General features: G+C 35.2%; 4 protein-coding genes across 4 annotated transcripts; 2 read left to right on the top strand and 2 right to left on the bottom strand.

The window, feature by feature from the left end:
• Positions 1–207: 207 nt before the first annotated feature.
• On the top strand, positions 208–3,673 carry LOC105638235 (uncharacterized). Its single transcript, XM_089724605.1, has 3 exons — positions 208–826; positions 2,099–2,514; positions 2,674–3,673. Exons 1-3 carry the CDS (start codon positions 373–375, stop codon positions 3,589–3,591), a joined length of 1,788 nt encoding a protein of 595 aa, XP_089580731.1. The 5' UTR covers positions 208–372; the 3' UTR covers positions 3,592–3,673.
• Positions 3,674–4,682: 1,009 nt separating this feature from the next.
• On the bottom strand, positions 4,683–6,243 carry LOC105638234 (putative RING-H2 finger protein ATL12). Its single transcript, XM_012222012.4, has one exon. The coding sequence runs from the start codon at positions 6,142–6,144 to the stop codon at positions 4,903–4,905; it is 1,242 nt and encodes a 413-aa protein (XP_012077402.1). The 5' UTR covers positions 6,145–6,243; the 3' UTR covers positions 4,683–4,902.
• A 731-nt stretch (positions 6,244–6,974) lies between these two features.
• LOC105638233 (profilin-1-like) lies at positions 6,975–8,098 on the top strand. Its single transcript, NM_001308729.1, is given in 3 exon segments — positions 6,975–7,097; positions 7,344–7,481; positions 7,964–8,098. Coding segments are annotated over 3 exon segments (396 nt in total).
• A 409-nt stretch (positions 8,099–8,507) lies between these two features.
• LOC105638232 (haloacid dehalogenase-like hydrolase family protein) lies at positions 8,508–14,337 on the bottom strand. The gene is made up of 12 exons (XM_012222010.4): positions 13,798–14,337; positions 13,413–13,664; positions 13,124–13,219; positions 12,712–12,889; positions 12,518–12,586; positions 12,333–12,433; positions 11,988–12,080; positions 10,949–11,020; positions 10,130–10,249; positions 9,992–10,042; positions 9,425–9,613; positions 8,508–8,985 (listed from the first exon to the last, which is right to left on the bottom strand). Exons 1-12 carry the CDS (start codon positions 14,203–14,205, stop codon positions 8,818–8,820), a joined length of 1,797 nt encoding a protein of 598 aa, XP_012077400.1. The 5' UTR covers positions 14,206–14,337; the 3' UTR covers positions 8,508–8,817.

Below are 14,337 nucleotides of genomic sequence, written 5' to 3'. Positions count from 1 at the left end.
AAAAAAAAAATCATGTCCATTGACCATGCAATGACTAATAGAGGCCACTCACATATATTCAGAATAAACTAATGAATACGCAAATAACAATAATAATAATAATAACGATGATGATGATGATGACAATGATAAGAAATTTTTTCTCAAAAAAAAAAAAAAAAAAAAAAATGATAAGGACCCTTAACCCCATACATTGTAACTGCGGAGAAACTTCATGGTTTCTTCCATTGTGGAATGGAAATGCCTTTGCGGGCTCTGCTTTATGCCTCCTCCATTATTATTAACCTCTTCTTCTTCTTCTTTTGTTTCCCTACAAGCCATTCCCTCCATTAGTTTCTCTCAGCTCTCTTTCTCTCTTTTCAATCTTCGAAAATGGACCGAGGACTTCAAGAGATCGTCCTGAAAGGCGATGTGCTTACCTTCCTTAGCCTATTTGAAGGAAATGAAAACATAATTAACCAAAAAATCCCTTCAGGGTCATCAAACACGATTCTACACATAGCAGCGCTTCATGGGCATCTAGAATTGGGAAAAGAGATCGTGAAGCTCAGGCCGGAGATGGTGTCTGAGGTTAATGAGAAGATGGAGACCCCTTTGCATGGAGCATGCAGAGAAGGGAAGTTGGAGATGGTGAAGCTGTTGATAGAGACTGATCCTTGGGTGGTTTATAAGGTGAACAGAGATAATGAAAGTGCTCTGTTTGTGGCCTGTGAAAGAGGGAAGCTTGAGGTGGTGAATTATCTCTTGAATTTTCATTGGTTACTCATGTCGGAGGTTGATAGCTTGACTACTTCTCTTCACATTGCAGCTTTAGGAGGGCATACAGGTAATTCTACTCCCACGATGATCATGATAATGATGATGTATAGATATTAGATAGGAAACGCACCACTCACATATATATGGATGGAAGGGCGGTTTTCACACGTATCTAACTTGTAAAAACTCGTTTAAAGCATATTTGATGTTAATTAAATGCATTTAAGATGAGTGCAAGTATTAAATTTACTATCTAGTTTAAGTTTAGATCGAGTGTGGGTTTAAAGCTACGGGTACCTATCACCGGTACCCGTTTAAATATCCATTACATATAAATTTTTTAAAAATTATTTATAATAAAATAAGTTTTTTCATTTTATCTTATATTTTGGAAGTTGAATTGGAGCAAATATTAATTTAGAAGAAGAGTTAGTAGTTTATGATGAACTTTTACTTTATATATTAATGATATTATAATAGATTTTTAATTTATGAATGTATATTGTGAATTTTTTAATTCACATGTGGATATAGTTAAGATAACTTAATTTTTTTCTCCTAATTTATATATGAAATATGATTTTTACAAATTCAAAAATTATCTTAATATTTCTATGATATTTGCTAGTTTTATTTGTTTCTCTTAGTTTATTTATGAATTTAAAATTTATTTTAATTTTTTTATATATTTACTAGTTTTATTTTATATTAAATGGATATGGTGAGATACTAAATACATAAACAGAGTGAGTTTTTAAGATACTCAATCCGCTCCAACCCGTTTAAAGTAAATTTAGATGTTATTTTAAATAATTTGAACGAACATAAATATTAAAATTTTAAACAGATTTAGATATTAATATTTTAAAATAAATTTTTAAATGAATCTGGAAGCTATATAAGCTACCTGCTCAATTTCTATCCCTACTCATGCACAGTAGAACATTTTTAAAATGCAAGTAGAAAAATGCAGCTGATTCCACCGACTTCCTCCATCCATACAATACACAATTAATAGCCGGCGCAGAAAAGTAGGCAGCCAATGATAGTGTGAAACCAAGGAAATATCGTGTAAGGCCAAATAGTGTTTGGAATTCGGGACCATAAGAGTTTTAACATAATTAAGTGATCGGTCATTGTTATCAGTTTTTCTTTTGTCCTTTTTTTTTCTGGTCTTTTAATATAATTTTCAGGGAAATTTTCTTTTTAATTAAAATAATACTGCTTTTTCTTTAATTTAATTTCCTTTTTGATGATCGTTAATTTCATTTTGGAATACTATAATATATAAATCCTGCTCATGTAATGTCTAAATAATGTTTTTTTCTCTCTCTCTCAGAAATTGTTAAGGAAATCTTGAAAATAAGGCCAGATTTTGCATGGAAGAAGGACAAGAACGGGTGCACTCCTCTACACTTGGCTTGCAGCAAAGGCCATCTCGAGACAACCAGAGAATTGCTAAGATTTGATACAGACCTTTCTTCTTTACAAGATAATATTGGCCGTACACCTCTCCATTGGGCTGCAATCAAAGGCCGACTCAGCATCATCGACGAGATTCTATCAGTCAGCCTTGAATCTGCTGAGATTATAACAAAAAATGGAGAGACAGTCATTCATTTGGGAGTTAAAAACAACCAGTTTGATGCTATTAAGTACCTGAAGGAGAATCTCAACACCACAGAGCTTATTAATAAGCCCGATAATGATGGCAATACTGCTTTGCATCTAGCAACTGCTGGAAAACTTAGCACTGTGAGAGTCTCTTTTTCTTTCTCACCTATAACTCCTTTTTTAAGCATGAGAGTAGTTTGGTTTCTCGATTCTTGATTGTCTCTCCCATTAGTGTTTTTTCACAGATCGAAACCCTAATCTTGCAGTATCCTTTGCTCTTTTGATTTGATTTGAGAGCAGATGGTGATCTACCTACTGAAAATGAACGCCGACGTGAATGTTATAAACCGCAAGGGACAAACTGCACTAGACGTAGTTGAGTCAGACGTCAGCAACTCTGGTGCGCTGGCGATTATACCAGCAGTACTAGATGCAGGAGGCAAGAGAGGTGACCAAATGCCACCAATTTCCAGAGAAATTCAACAAATACAAAACACAGGAAACACCTCTAATAACGTACAAATTTCATCTCCAAATTCTCCCAATCACCATCGCCACCACCGCTGCAAGCATCGCCGCCGGGAAAAACAGTTAGAAGTCCAAAGCGAAGGTCTACGTAATGCACGTAATACAATTATTATCGTCGCAGTTTTGATTGCCACTGTTACATTCGCAGCCGGCATAAACCCGCCTGGTGGGTTTAACCAAACTACAGGAAAAAGTATGGTGGGGATGCATACTTCTTTTAAGGTTTTCGTGGTATGTAATATTCTAGCACTGTTTCTGTCACTAGGGGTTGTTATTTTCCTAGTCAGCATTATCCCTTTTCGACGAAGATCGATGATGAAATTATTGGCAGTGACACATAAAGTGATGTGGGCGTCCACCTCATTCATGGCGGCCGCTTACATTGCCGCCATGTGGACAATATTGCCACATGGACAAGGGTGGGGTGCGGTGTGGGTTTTGGTGGCAATGGTGGGTATAGGAGGAGGAAGCACAATGGCAATTTTTGTGGGTTTAGGGTTTTTGTTCACGAAACATTTGGTTAGGAAATGGGAATGGAGAAAAAGAAATAAGGAAAAGAGAAAAAATGAAAGCCCAAGTAGTAGTATTAGTCGCTTAGAAGAAATGAAGGTTATTAAAAGAGGAAGTTGTGAGACTACTAGTAATTCAGATGTTGATAGCTCTGACCAAGGTGGTTACCACTTGTATTAATTACTTAATTAATTAGATTTAATTAAGTAGTAATTATGTAGTTCTAGATTTAATTTATTGGTTAGATAGGTAGCCTTGTTAATTAATTTGCTTCCTTATTATTGAATCTTTATATCAGCAATAAGATTGTGTTCTGTAATAGCTTTTTGAGTAGCTTTTAGTGTTTTGAATTTTTTGTGATATTTGATAACGTAGCGTTAGCATTTGAATTAGTTTTTACGGGTTAAAGTAGCGTTATATAAAAGGTTAACTTTTGTGATATTTAGCTTTTTAGAATATTAAAAAAGTTATTCGAGCAGTTAATAGTTAAACGTTACCACAACAATTAATTTTGCTGAATAGACTCTAGATTAATAACATAACATGTCAGTGGCCATACTTCAATATTAATTAGTTAATTATGTTCATGTATACCGATAGATTATTAGATTATGATTTTACTATTTATGTAGCTCAATTTCTTATAAATTTAACCATTTTTTGGAAAGTGGATTTTTTTTTTAATCAATTCATGATAGGGTTAATTATATTATAAGTGTTTAAACTTTTTATCTTTGGTTATTGATCTGATGTCTGAAAAAAAAGTTTTTACACGGAAAAAGCTTTGACTGCAACATTGAGGATTAAAAAAAAGAAGAAATATAAGTGATTAAATTATGCATTTTTTAAGTATTTATTTTAAAACTATATTTTTAATTAAAAATTTTTCTTTAATAACATATCCCCAATAATATACGGGTAATTTTTGCATGTATGTGGGTATTTTAATAAATTCATAGAACTTTAGGGATACAGCTTCAAAAAATTATTTTGTATGAGGTAAAAAATTAGATGGATTTTTGTGTATGGGAAAAATTAAATGTCTCCTAATTGTATTAATTGGTATTTTGTTCACTACCTAAGACTAATACATACAAATCTGATAGTGACTTATTACCAACTTAAGAGATTAATAATAAATTAACTAATAAAATATCAAAACAAGTCAAATAGGCAATGGGGAAAGTTTGAAACGGCAATTAATAGATTCTTTTGCTGAAAAACAACACGAAGATGCAAGTCGATATGTCAGCATCATGATTTAGAAACAATTATTACATAATTAATACTCCATAAATAGCCACTTAAAAAAATTTAAAACTAAAAAAAAAAAAAATTTCAAAGATATTACATAAATTTATCAAAATTAAAAATTCCTAATAAAATTACAAAGATCCCAAAAATTGAAATATTTTAACAATATTTGTAATATATAAGCAACATTAAGAAATTCAAAAACCTTACAAAATTTGAAGCTAATTAAGATCATCATCACACATTTGATGTTTGTCTTTTGTACTTTCCTTCTTCACCTGCAAACCATTGAACTGTTCTTCTTACTATAGGTAACCAAAGCCTCCTTTTCTCATCTTCCTTATTATCACTATTCCTTGGCAATATTTCCAATTCTTTGCTTTTATTACTCTTCGTATTTAACTCTTTAAATCTTGAACAAATTGTAATTTCAGACATTGATCTCTTCTCTCCATGATTGATTATTTTCGAATATGTTTCCTCCTTATATGAACTTGAAAAAGAATTACTTCTTTCACTGCTACAAATCTTGGAGTGATACAATCTTTTCCTCTCCAATATGTCTTCTTTGATCTTTTCTATATCTTCATTCATTGACAGAATACTACTGTTATAGAATCTTGAATTGGAAAATCTGTTGCTTGAAATAGCACTAAGCATTTCTGAGTTTAAAGAAAGCAAATCCGAAGAGTTAACATCACTCCACCGGTTCTTGATAATAACATCAGAGACGATAATTTTGTGCTTCAATTTATGCAAGAACTGCTGGTTATTATAATTATCACTTTCCTGATCAGCAAGTAACAATTCTTGTTTGTTGCTGCTGCCTCGAGAGCTGCTTACAAGATTAAATCTTGATGAGCTGTGACGGTAATCTTCCTCTCTTTGAATAAAAAGTTCAAGATTTGGATCATCAGTTAAATTTGAAGGATTACGGTACTGCAAGTCTCTATTAGAATAGCTGAAACTCTTGAGATCGTTGTCAGGGTCGAATTTGTACCTGCAAAGAGGGCAACTAGAGTGACTTTCAAGCCATTGGTCGATGCAGTTCTGGTGAAAGGCATGCTTGCATTTAGGTAATAATCGAAGAATTTCGGTTTCTTCGAATCTTGATAAGCAAACTGAACACTCTAAGCCTTGTTTTGATCCTTTTAGTGAAGAAAACCTGAAGAAAGGAAGTGAATCGATTACAGCTCGATCAATGCCTGAAAATCTTGACCTTGACCGAATAAGAGCATTCAAATGTTGGTTATCTCTGTCGCTATGATCATTTCTGTTTCTACGACAGAATTTTGCATAAGCAAGAACAAGAAATGTTACAGAAAGCATGATTGAGGTTATGCCAACGACCACTGCAAGACTTGGACGGAGTGGTTTGAGGACACCTGAATAGGAACTCGGGTTCGATGGACTTTGAGCTTTGACATGGAAGAAGAAGAAAAGAATTACGAGAGAAAGTACTCTCAATTGATTACTCATAGGAGATTAGGCTACAAAGACACCTTGCTGTTGCAATTTCTGAAGTACATTCATATATGCTTCTTGTGTAAACAGAGTATGTAGAACAATAGGACCTAAAAATGATTTTTTTTTTTTTTTTTTTTTTAAATTAAGCTTTTCTTGTTTGTCATTTTCAGTCTTTGTTTGTATCAGTTTTAATCTTAATCCATGTCTGATTACCGTAACATATGTATTAAAATCATAAAATGGTTCTCTGCTTAGCTCACGACTAATTGACTGATCATGAACAAATTATATATTCTAGTCTTGATTAATTGGATAATTTATTATTTTTATTGTATTGGAAAACTAGTAGACCTAAAAATACTAAAATTACTAAAAAAATAAAATTAATTTATTTCGAAATCAACCTAAAGAATGTTTTGCTGTGATCGCAAAAGACAAAGGAAAGTGATCCCTATCACTATATCAGTCTCAGTGAGAGGAAAAGTTTCCGTCCCATGTTGGGCTTCCAGTTGTCTGCACGTTCAATGGGTTTTTTGCGTTCAATTTGATCAAGTGGGTTCAATTACAATTAGGTACTGGGCCTAAAAGCAAAATCGAAGCCCATACAAAATGAAAATAGAAGGAAGGGACCCACAAAAGACAGTGCACCGCGTCCGCGGCAGGGAAGCGCGTAACCATCGACCAACTGTAGTAAGAGCTTAGTTTTGACGCAACCATACTGCTTTGCTTTCTGAAGGAGATTCTCCTTCAATTCCTATATCTAACTTATTATTCTTATCTCCTTCTCGCTTGAGCTGCTTCAATTCTCTCTATCTCTCTGTTTCGATCAAGCGAAGCCAAAGATGTCGTGGCAGCAGTATGTTGATGAGCACTTGATGTGTGATATTGATGGCAACCACCTCACTTCTGCTGCTATCATCGGACAAGACGGCACCGTTTGGGCTCAGAGCTCTACCTTTCCTCAGGTTAGTTTTCTTCTTCATTTCTCCGATCTGGCTGCCTTCTCTTTTTTGCTTGGTCTTTCGATGAAATAGATAACTTTGGAGATTACCGATTTATTTTTCGTGGGTTTGAATTGACAAATCTTCGTTGAAGTTTTTTCTTTTTTTTTTTTTCTTTTTTTTTTTTGTAAACTAAAAGATGGCTTTTTTAAGTTTTTACTTTAAAAATGTAAAACGACTCCATTTGCATTGTTCGTTTTGGCACGATAGTTTACAGCTGAAGAAGTAACTGGAATTATGAATGATTTTGCTGAACCTGGAACTCTTGCACCAACTGGCCTCTTTCTTGGTGGCACAAAGTACATGGTGATTCAGGGTGAACCAGGGGCTGTTATACGAGGAAAGAAGGTGAATGCATTCTTCCCCAGCACATGTTATACTTGCATATGTATTCATTTTGCCATCTCTCTTCCATTTATTGACTAAACAATAATTGCATGCTTATATATTGGAGAATAGCCAATTAGCATTCTTAACCAACTCCAGAGAATAATTAGATTAGAATCTATTTAGGCACAATGTTATATGAATTCACTCATCTTTAATGAGAATTGACAGTAAGCTAAATCTTGATAGATATATAGGCAAAACAGGGGATTGAATCCCATTTCATTTATGGTATTGCAAAAGTTATGTAGTGTAAAAGTTATTCCTTTGGAATGTTGTCTAGTTGGGAACTGATGAAGTGTGGAGAGTGGAGTAATTTTTAGTGTAAGACAATGTTGTGAACTCATGTATTACTAGCGTTGAAGAAATGTTTTTTCATACAAAAAGGTTGGCTTCTGATGTTTTATGTTGCTTGTTTCTGTTGGCCAAACATTATATATCAGGGCTCTGGCGGAGTAACTATCAAGAAGACCAATCAGGCTTTGATAATTGGCGTATATGATGAGCCTTTAACTCCTGGTCAATGCAATATGATTGTGGAAAGGCTTGGGGATTATCTAATTGATCAGGGTCTTTAGTTTCTTAGGTATGCCTTTCTATTTCTTTTATTCTTTGAGAAAAATGCTTTTTAGGTTTGGAGGCTTGCATCTACCTACATGGGTTGGATATTTTTACAGTTGAAGATGTTGGGATCTACAAGCACTACAAAACTTGTAAACTTGGTTTCTGCTGTATTGAGTATTTGTATTTGTGATTCTGGATAGAGCTGTGTTAATTTATAAAGAAAAAGTGATGTCTTTCTGTTATATTTCTGTATTTTAGTTTTAAATTTAAATCACTTTGCAATGTTATAATATTTGCATTAGAAAGCCGAGATGAGAACTTGGAGTTGCTTATCTATTTCAGAACCACGTAATAGATGCAAATAGTTTGAGTGCCATCCAATTTCTGAATTTCATAAACAACAGCAACAAGAAGGAATGCATATTGAATCCCAATGGCGTCAATTTTATATATGTAAGTTACATAAGAATCTCAATGAAGTTGAAAAAAATAACTACACTCGATGAAATGAGGGAAGAGCAAAACTGTATTCAGAGCCCATATAAGGATATAATGCCCTGTTTATTCATTCAATAAATAAGGGAAGAAGGGAAACTACTCTATTCTATTTTGGTAGGCTTACCTAATCACTAATAAAAACAAAAAACAAAATTGACAGGTCAAATTCCACACCATCTAATATCATATGCCTTGTGATCTTTGTGATAAGTTTTTCACACATGAACCAAAAAGCTCAGAATGCATACCGGTAGATGGCATCTGCTACACCATCTTCGTCGTTGCTGGTGCCAATTATATCAGCCACAGCTTTTGTCTTTTCTGATCCATTGCTTAGAGCAATGCCTAGAGAGGCCAACTCAAGCATCTCAATGTCATTTTCCCCATCACCAATAGCCATTATCTGAAAATTAAGTAATTAGAATCAGTAAGGAACAAGTTCTAACTGGTTGCATCTTCAATATCAAAATTCAGAGAAATACAGGATTGTCACAGTTTTGACCAGATAGCTTTCTCCATGTTCCATATTTTATATTTGTTTCTTTGTTCTTTGCTTTATCATTTTCATAATACCTAATGCCATTATATCTATTTGCTAGATGCCTCATCTCTCTTAATAATCCTCTAGCATGAAGATTTGAGATCACCATGCAAATGTAAATTGTCCGAGTAGAAGATTTGCACTATTCACTAGAAATTGGTTATTTTCCTGTTGTTCACCAGCATGGACCGTAAGGCAGACAATAAAAGCAAGATAACAACTCCAACTCTCAGAAGAGTTCTTTTTTCAGTTAAGAAAAAATAGGAAAAGAATAAAAAGCAATTTGCATATTCAGCTATACCTCCTTTGCAGTGACACCCAAATGATCAAGCAGCATTTGGACTCCACTCCCTTTTGACGTTCCTCGAGGGACAATTTCAACCATGTCCGGGATAGCTTGGATAACATTGGCCCGATCCCCAGTTGCTTCTGACCAGTATGGCCGCAATGAAGTAGCCACTCCCTCAGCAGTGTCTAAAAAGAGCAGCTTCTGCAAATCCAAAGGATTGGAAGGGTCAAAAAAAAAAAGAGGGAGAAACACCTTTAAGTATCTCAGTCTAGCACCAATTTCCCCGAGAACATTCAGGTTAGAGATCAGTATCATTAACCAAATTCAAACTGGAAGGTAAACAACTAAGTTAATCCCACTAAATAAAAGACATGGCTCAAGCCATCTGTCATGCTCAAATCTTATTACCTTAATTGTTAGTAATAAAATGGTAATTTAATCTTTCCCGCTTTCTTGGTTGCATTATAAATGTAACTACTTTGACAACATTTGCAGCTTTTATATATAACACATCTGTACTGTTTCTATTTTGATGCTTCAGATATCGGAATGAATACAAGCCCAAGTCTGTGACTATACCTGTATTTCAGCAGTAGCTAGGAGGTCTTCAACTGAAGGCATGATCTCTGCCTGAAATTTTTTTTTTTTTCATTAATCATGCGCATCCATGCAAAAGTTGCTTAGGTAATATCAAGGTTTTTGTTACCAGAAAAGCACCTTTGGCTCATGATATATGGTATGTAATGATTCAACAAGAGGATGATCAAACAGCGTTAAGCAACGGTCGTTGCTGAATGCAATAAGAGGAACCTTATGCTCCCAAGAGTAGAAGCATGCCTGCAATTATGAATTACAACCCAATCAACAACAAGAAAATTTGATAATAATGCACATGTTGGTTACAAACCTGTCAAACCCAAAGCAAAGACAAACAATTTTGGATAGGTCTACTAATTATCATTAACAGCACAGCATATGATGGACTTTTTGAATGGGAAGAGGGGATGAAATCAATGAATTTCTGGTTAAAATAGTCTTGTCCGCAGCCACAAGTATTCCCATAGAGGGTAAAGCCTTGCTAAAATTTAAAATAGAAGTCATTTAACAATTCCGGATGAAAGCATTCAGCAGAAGCAGCAAATGAAATGAATTTTTTAAGCCAACAATTTAGTCCGTGAAACAGCATTCACCAGAGTTATCTCTCCAGCAACCATGTTACAAACATGAAATTGCAGCACTGCACACAACAAGAGAGGTGGAAAACCTAATCATAGAGAATTAGGCCAATCACTGCTGCAGCATAATATTCATCTCAGATGACACTAAAACGAGTAACTGCAAACAAATATGCAATAAAACTGAGCAGCAAAGCCATATGCTAACAAAACTACTCCTATTGTACAAAACACCACATCCACAGACAAAAATTGTGAAAGCAGTTTATCCTACGCGTGTTTGGACAATATAAGCATCCAGGTTTTTTAACATTTTCATAACACCAAACAAAGTCAAAAACAGTCATAATAAAACAATTACCTCTCTGCAGACACTTAGATCTAAGTTGCTTCTAAAAATTTCCCGACCCTGTCTACCGTAAACAAGCAACCCCTGAAATGAAACAATAAATTGAAATTAGATCAGCAGCTATAGACTGAGCACAAAAAACATTAAATGAAAGCAGAAGATTATTAACTAGTTAGGGGCCTTTAGGCTTTACAGTATTTGGCAAAAAGAGGAATTTCAACAGATTTCCATAAGAAAAAGAAATCGATTCATTGGTATAAGGGGAAGGCGTACGAGAAAATAATAGGAGGCAGAATGTGCACAACAAAGTTTTAAAAGGAGTAGCATCTTAAGACAAGGTGTCTGGTTATACATCAATAGATCTAAAAATACTAAGAATTGTAGATATCTTTATAGCTTTCATGAAGTTAAGATAGTTGACTGGCGCTATGGCGCTCCAAACTGCTGCATATCTAACGATTTCATCCCAGAATGTATTGAGTGACTAGTTTTACAGATTCATCTCCTTGATTTCTCACCCATTGTAGAAATGAAAATGTTATCTAATCATTGCAAACTGAAAATTCTAACTGATCTATTTCATGCTTTGAAAACATTGATATTCATAAATTCCTTCATACAAAGTTAAACAGATTCAAACTCCTTTTGTCGCATAAAAGCCTAAGATCAGTTTCCACAAGAGGGATATGGAGTGGCTTCAAGATTGAAAAAGCAATGCTCTTTTCTTGCTTCTAGTAGCTATAGAGTGAAAGAAAGAGCGGTAGAGCACTTATCATACCATGTTCTTGGAAAACCATACAGAGACCGGCAGACCAATTTTTATAACAGGTAAATATGTTCCATTAAGTTGAGTTTAAGAAAATTTTTATGCATATGCTTTGTGATTATAAAAATCCGTACAATGTTTAACAAGAGCTCTGCAACCAAGTTTAAGAACGTCTCTAACAAGATCATTCAATAATATAAATCTGAAAATGAGGATTTGTGAATCCTAGTTGAGAAAAGGTAACTGCATAACAATGACAAGAAACAAGTAAGAAAGAAAAAAAACCTGTAGGAAAACCCCAGGAGAGAACTCTGAGAGAACGCCATCTTTACCACCTAAATCTACCATCTTCAAAATACTTATTGCAGCAGGACGAGCCTGTTTAAGAGTTCAAATCAAAAAACACCAACTGGAATCCTCCTCAGACACATGGCATGCTCAATTAATGAGAAAAATAACAAAGAGAAGTCATCACATAGGACCAAAATAAGTAACCACAAAATGATATTTTTAGCTATAGTTTCAAGGAAAATGAAAAAAAAAAAAAAAAAAAAAAAATGTATGGGGCGTTTGAAAACATCCCAGTAATAGTTAACTGGAAAGAAGGAGTAAGATTCCATAGTTTCTTACTTTTCCAGTTGCTATCACCACTTTCACACCCCTTGACAGAGCTTCTTTCAGAGCTTTCGCATTTGTCAAGGAAATTTGACTTTGGCTGTTCAGCAATGTTCCTGGCATTCAGGTAGACAGGAAAAATAATTAGAATCTGAGTGCTGCAGCCATGGATATTCAAAGTGATGTCAAGTTGTTCTCACCATCCATATCGCAAAAGATATATCTGAATTTTGGTTTGTAGAATCGAAGACTGCCTTCTTTCTTCCTGTCTTTTAACATCATGTGTGTAAGATTATCTCATTGCCAACTCTTGCATTTGTGGCACGTTATAGCCTCCAAAATAAATAAAGAATGAAGGCCTTTGAATCTATAAGCAATAATACATATTAATTACCATCCAAATTTTCTTTTTGAAGATTCACATTAGTTTCAGCATCATATGCACTCTGAATTAGTCCTTTTCCTTTCCACCCAAGACTCTTTAAAAGAAGTTCCTCCTCCTTCTCCATTTCTGCTTCAGCCTCTTCACTAATCTCATGATCAAATCCTAAAAGATGCAACAACCCATGAACCTGCACATATGTAGGAACATTAAGGGAATGACTCACCCAATCATCCTTAATTCCCATGATCATATTATCTTGAGTGTTGATTTATGATTATCTTACATATGAAGGAAAGTTACGGGTCACTGACTGTTCTTATGACATTCATTGAACATTGAACACAGCCAAAAACCATAAAGCAGCAAAGCAGATAAAAGCATGCATATTAATTAAACAATATGATTCAATCCAGCCACCAACCAGGAGGATGCGTATTTCGTCAACAAGACTATGCCCTCTTTCCTCTGCTTGTCGTGCAGCTGTCTCAACAGAAATGACAATATCACCCAACATAAGCTGCGAAAAAATGAAAAGGAAAAAAAAGGGGGTCAGTAGGATTCTACCGAAGAACTACAATTTGATCCAGAAGAACTAAGTGAAGGGGCCCTTGAAAAGCTAGAAAACGCCACAGAAGCAGATCAATTTTGAATGAAAAGACACCCTGAGATAAAACGAGAAAATCAAATTTGATTATGTATGTACCACTTACAACTGGAAGCTCTAGTTGAGGAACATGTTGTGACATGGAGAGAACATCAGTAGCATGGTCCTCATCCCTCCATTCCTTATTAAGTTTGCAAATGAACTCATCATTGCAAAGTAGTACCGACAACTCAACACTTTGAAATCCTCCAACATCACTTATAGCAGTGTCTCTGGTTTTATAAGCTGAATCTTTTAAACCATCAAACGCTAATTTCATTGCCATTGGCACATTAAGACGAAGCAATTCTGCAATACTCTGCTCAATAAAAGTGATCAAAAATACAAAAAATTAATGTTTCAAATTGCCAATTAAAAGACGAAAATAATTTTGCTTTAATTGTCTCCTATTCGCAACCATATAACAACTAAAGATAAGGTAGTTCATATACCAATATTTCGGGATCATCGGGCAGCTCTTCTTCAATGCAAATGCTAACATTGAGCTCCAACTCCGTTTCACTCTTCCGCGCCGCCCGCCTCCTCACTTTCCGGTATCCTCTCTGTGCCGCCCAAACCCGCCCGCTTATTGGCCGCAGAAGCCTCCCATCGCCTTCTCTGCATACAGCGTGAAACTTTTTAGCGAAATAAGAATATCTCGATAACAAAGGGTCATTGAAACAAATAGGCTTTCGAGTGAAGGATAGGCTTGAAGGATAGTAGACAGTGGAGATGGCATTAATAGAGGGAGAATTTGCGAGAATGACAGAGGCGGTGCGTGGTAACACACGCGCCATTGGAGCTGAGGTGGGAAAAGGAGGGCAGAGAGGGCGAAGGAGCGGAGAGAGGCGAGAGAGCATATAGGCGACAGTGGCGGGCGGAAACGAAAGCGGAAGGGTATTTGGCCAGTCGGCTTTACAACTTGTGCGACAACGGCTTTTCAATTTTCAGTTTTTCACTGGTCTAGTCTGCAAGAATGGGAGGGGTTGAAA

This window comes from Jatropha curcas, chromosome 8 (genome assembly GCF_041381405.1).
Source record: "Jatropha curcas cultivar XTBG-Jc1 chromosome 8, XTBG_Jcur_1.0, whole genome shotgun sequence".
Classification (NCBI taxonomy): Eukaryota; Viridiplantae; Streptophyta; class Magnoliopsida; order Malpighiales; family Euphorbiaceae; genus Jatropha; species Jatropha curcas.
This window is presented reverse-complemented; position numbering and strand designations above follow the sequence as displayed.

What these genes read in the sequence shown, in the direction of transcription:
- LOC105638235 (XM_089724605.1), top strand. Translation starts at nt 373, where the DNA reads ATGGACCGAGGACTTCAAGAGATCGTCCTGAAAGGCGATGTGCTTACC. An exon ending in AGCTTTAGGAGGGCATACAG is followed by an intron (nt 827 to 2,098) that starts GTAATTCTACTC and finishes TCTCTCTCTCAG; the next exon opens with AAATTGTTAAGGAAATCTTG. An exon ending in CTGCTGGAAAACTTAGCACT is followed by an intron (nt 2,515 to 2,673) that starts GTGAGAGTCTCT and finishes ATTTGAGAGCAG; the next exon opens with ATGGTGATCTACCTACTGAA.
- LOC105638234 (XM_012222012.4), bottom strand. Translation starts at nt 6,144, where the DNA reads ATGAGTAATCAATTGAGAGTACTTTCTCTCGTAATTCTTTTCTTCTTC.
- LOC105638232 (XM_012222010.4), bottom strand. Translation starts at nt 14,205, where the DNA reads ATGCTCTCTCGCCTCTCTCCGCTCCTTCGCCCTCTCTGCCCTCCTTTT. An exon ending in TCAAAAAGAAAATTTGGATG is followed by an intron (nt 12,587 to 12,711) that starts GTAATTAATATG and finishes TGATGTTAAAAG; the next exon opens with ACAGGAAGAAAGAAGGCAGT. An exon ending in TATCTTTTGCGATATGGATG is followed by an intron (nt 12,434 to 12,517) that starts GTGAGAACAACT and finishes CCTGAATGCCAG; the next exon opens with GAACATTGCTGAACAGCCAA.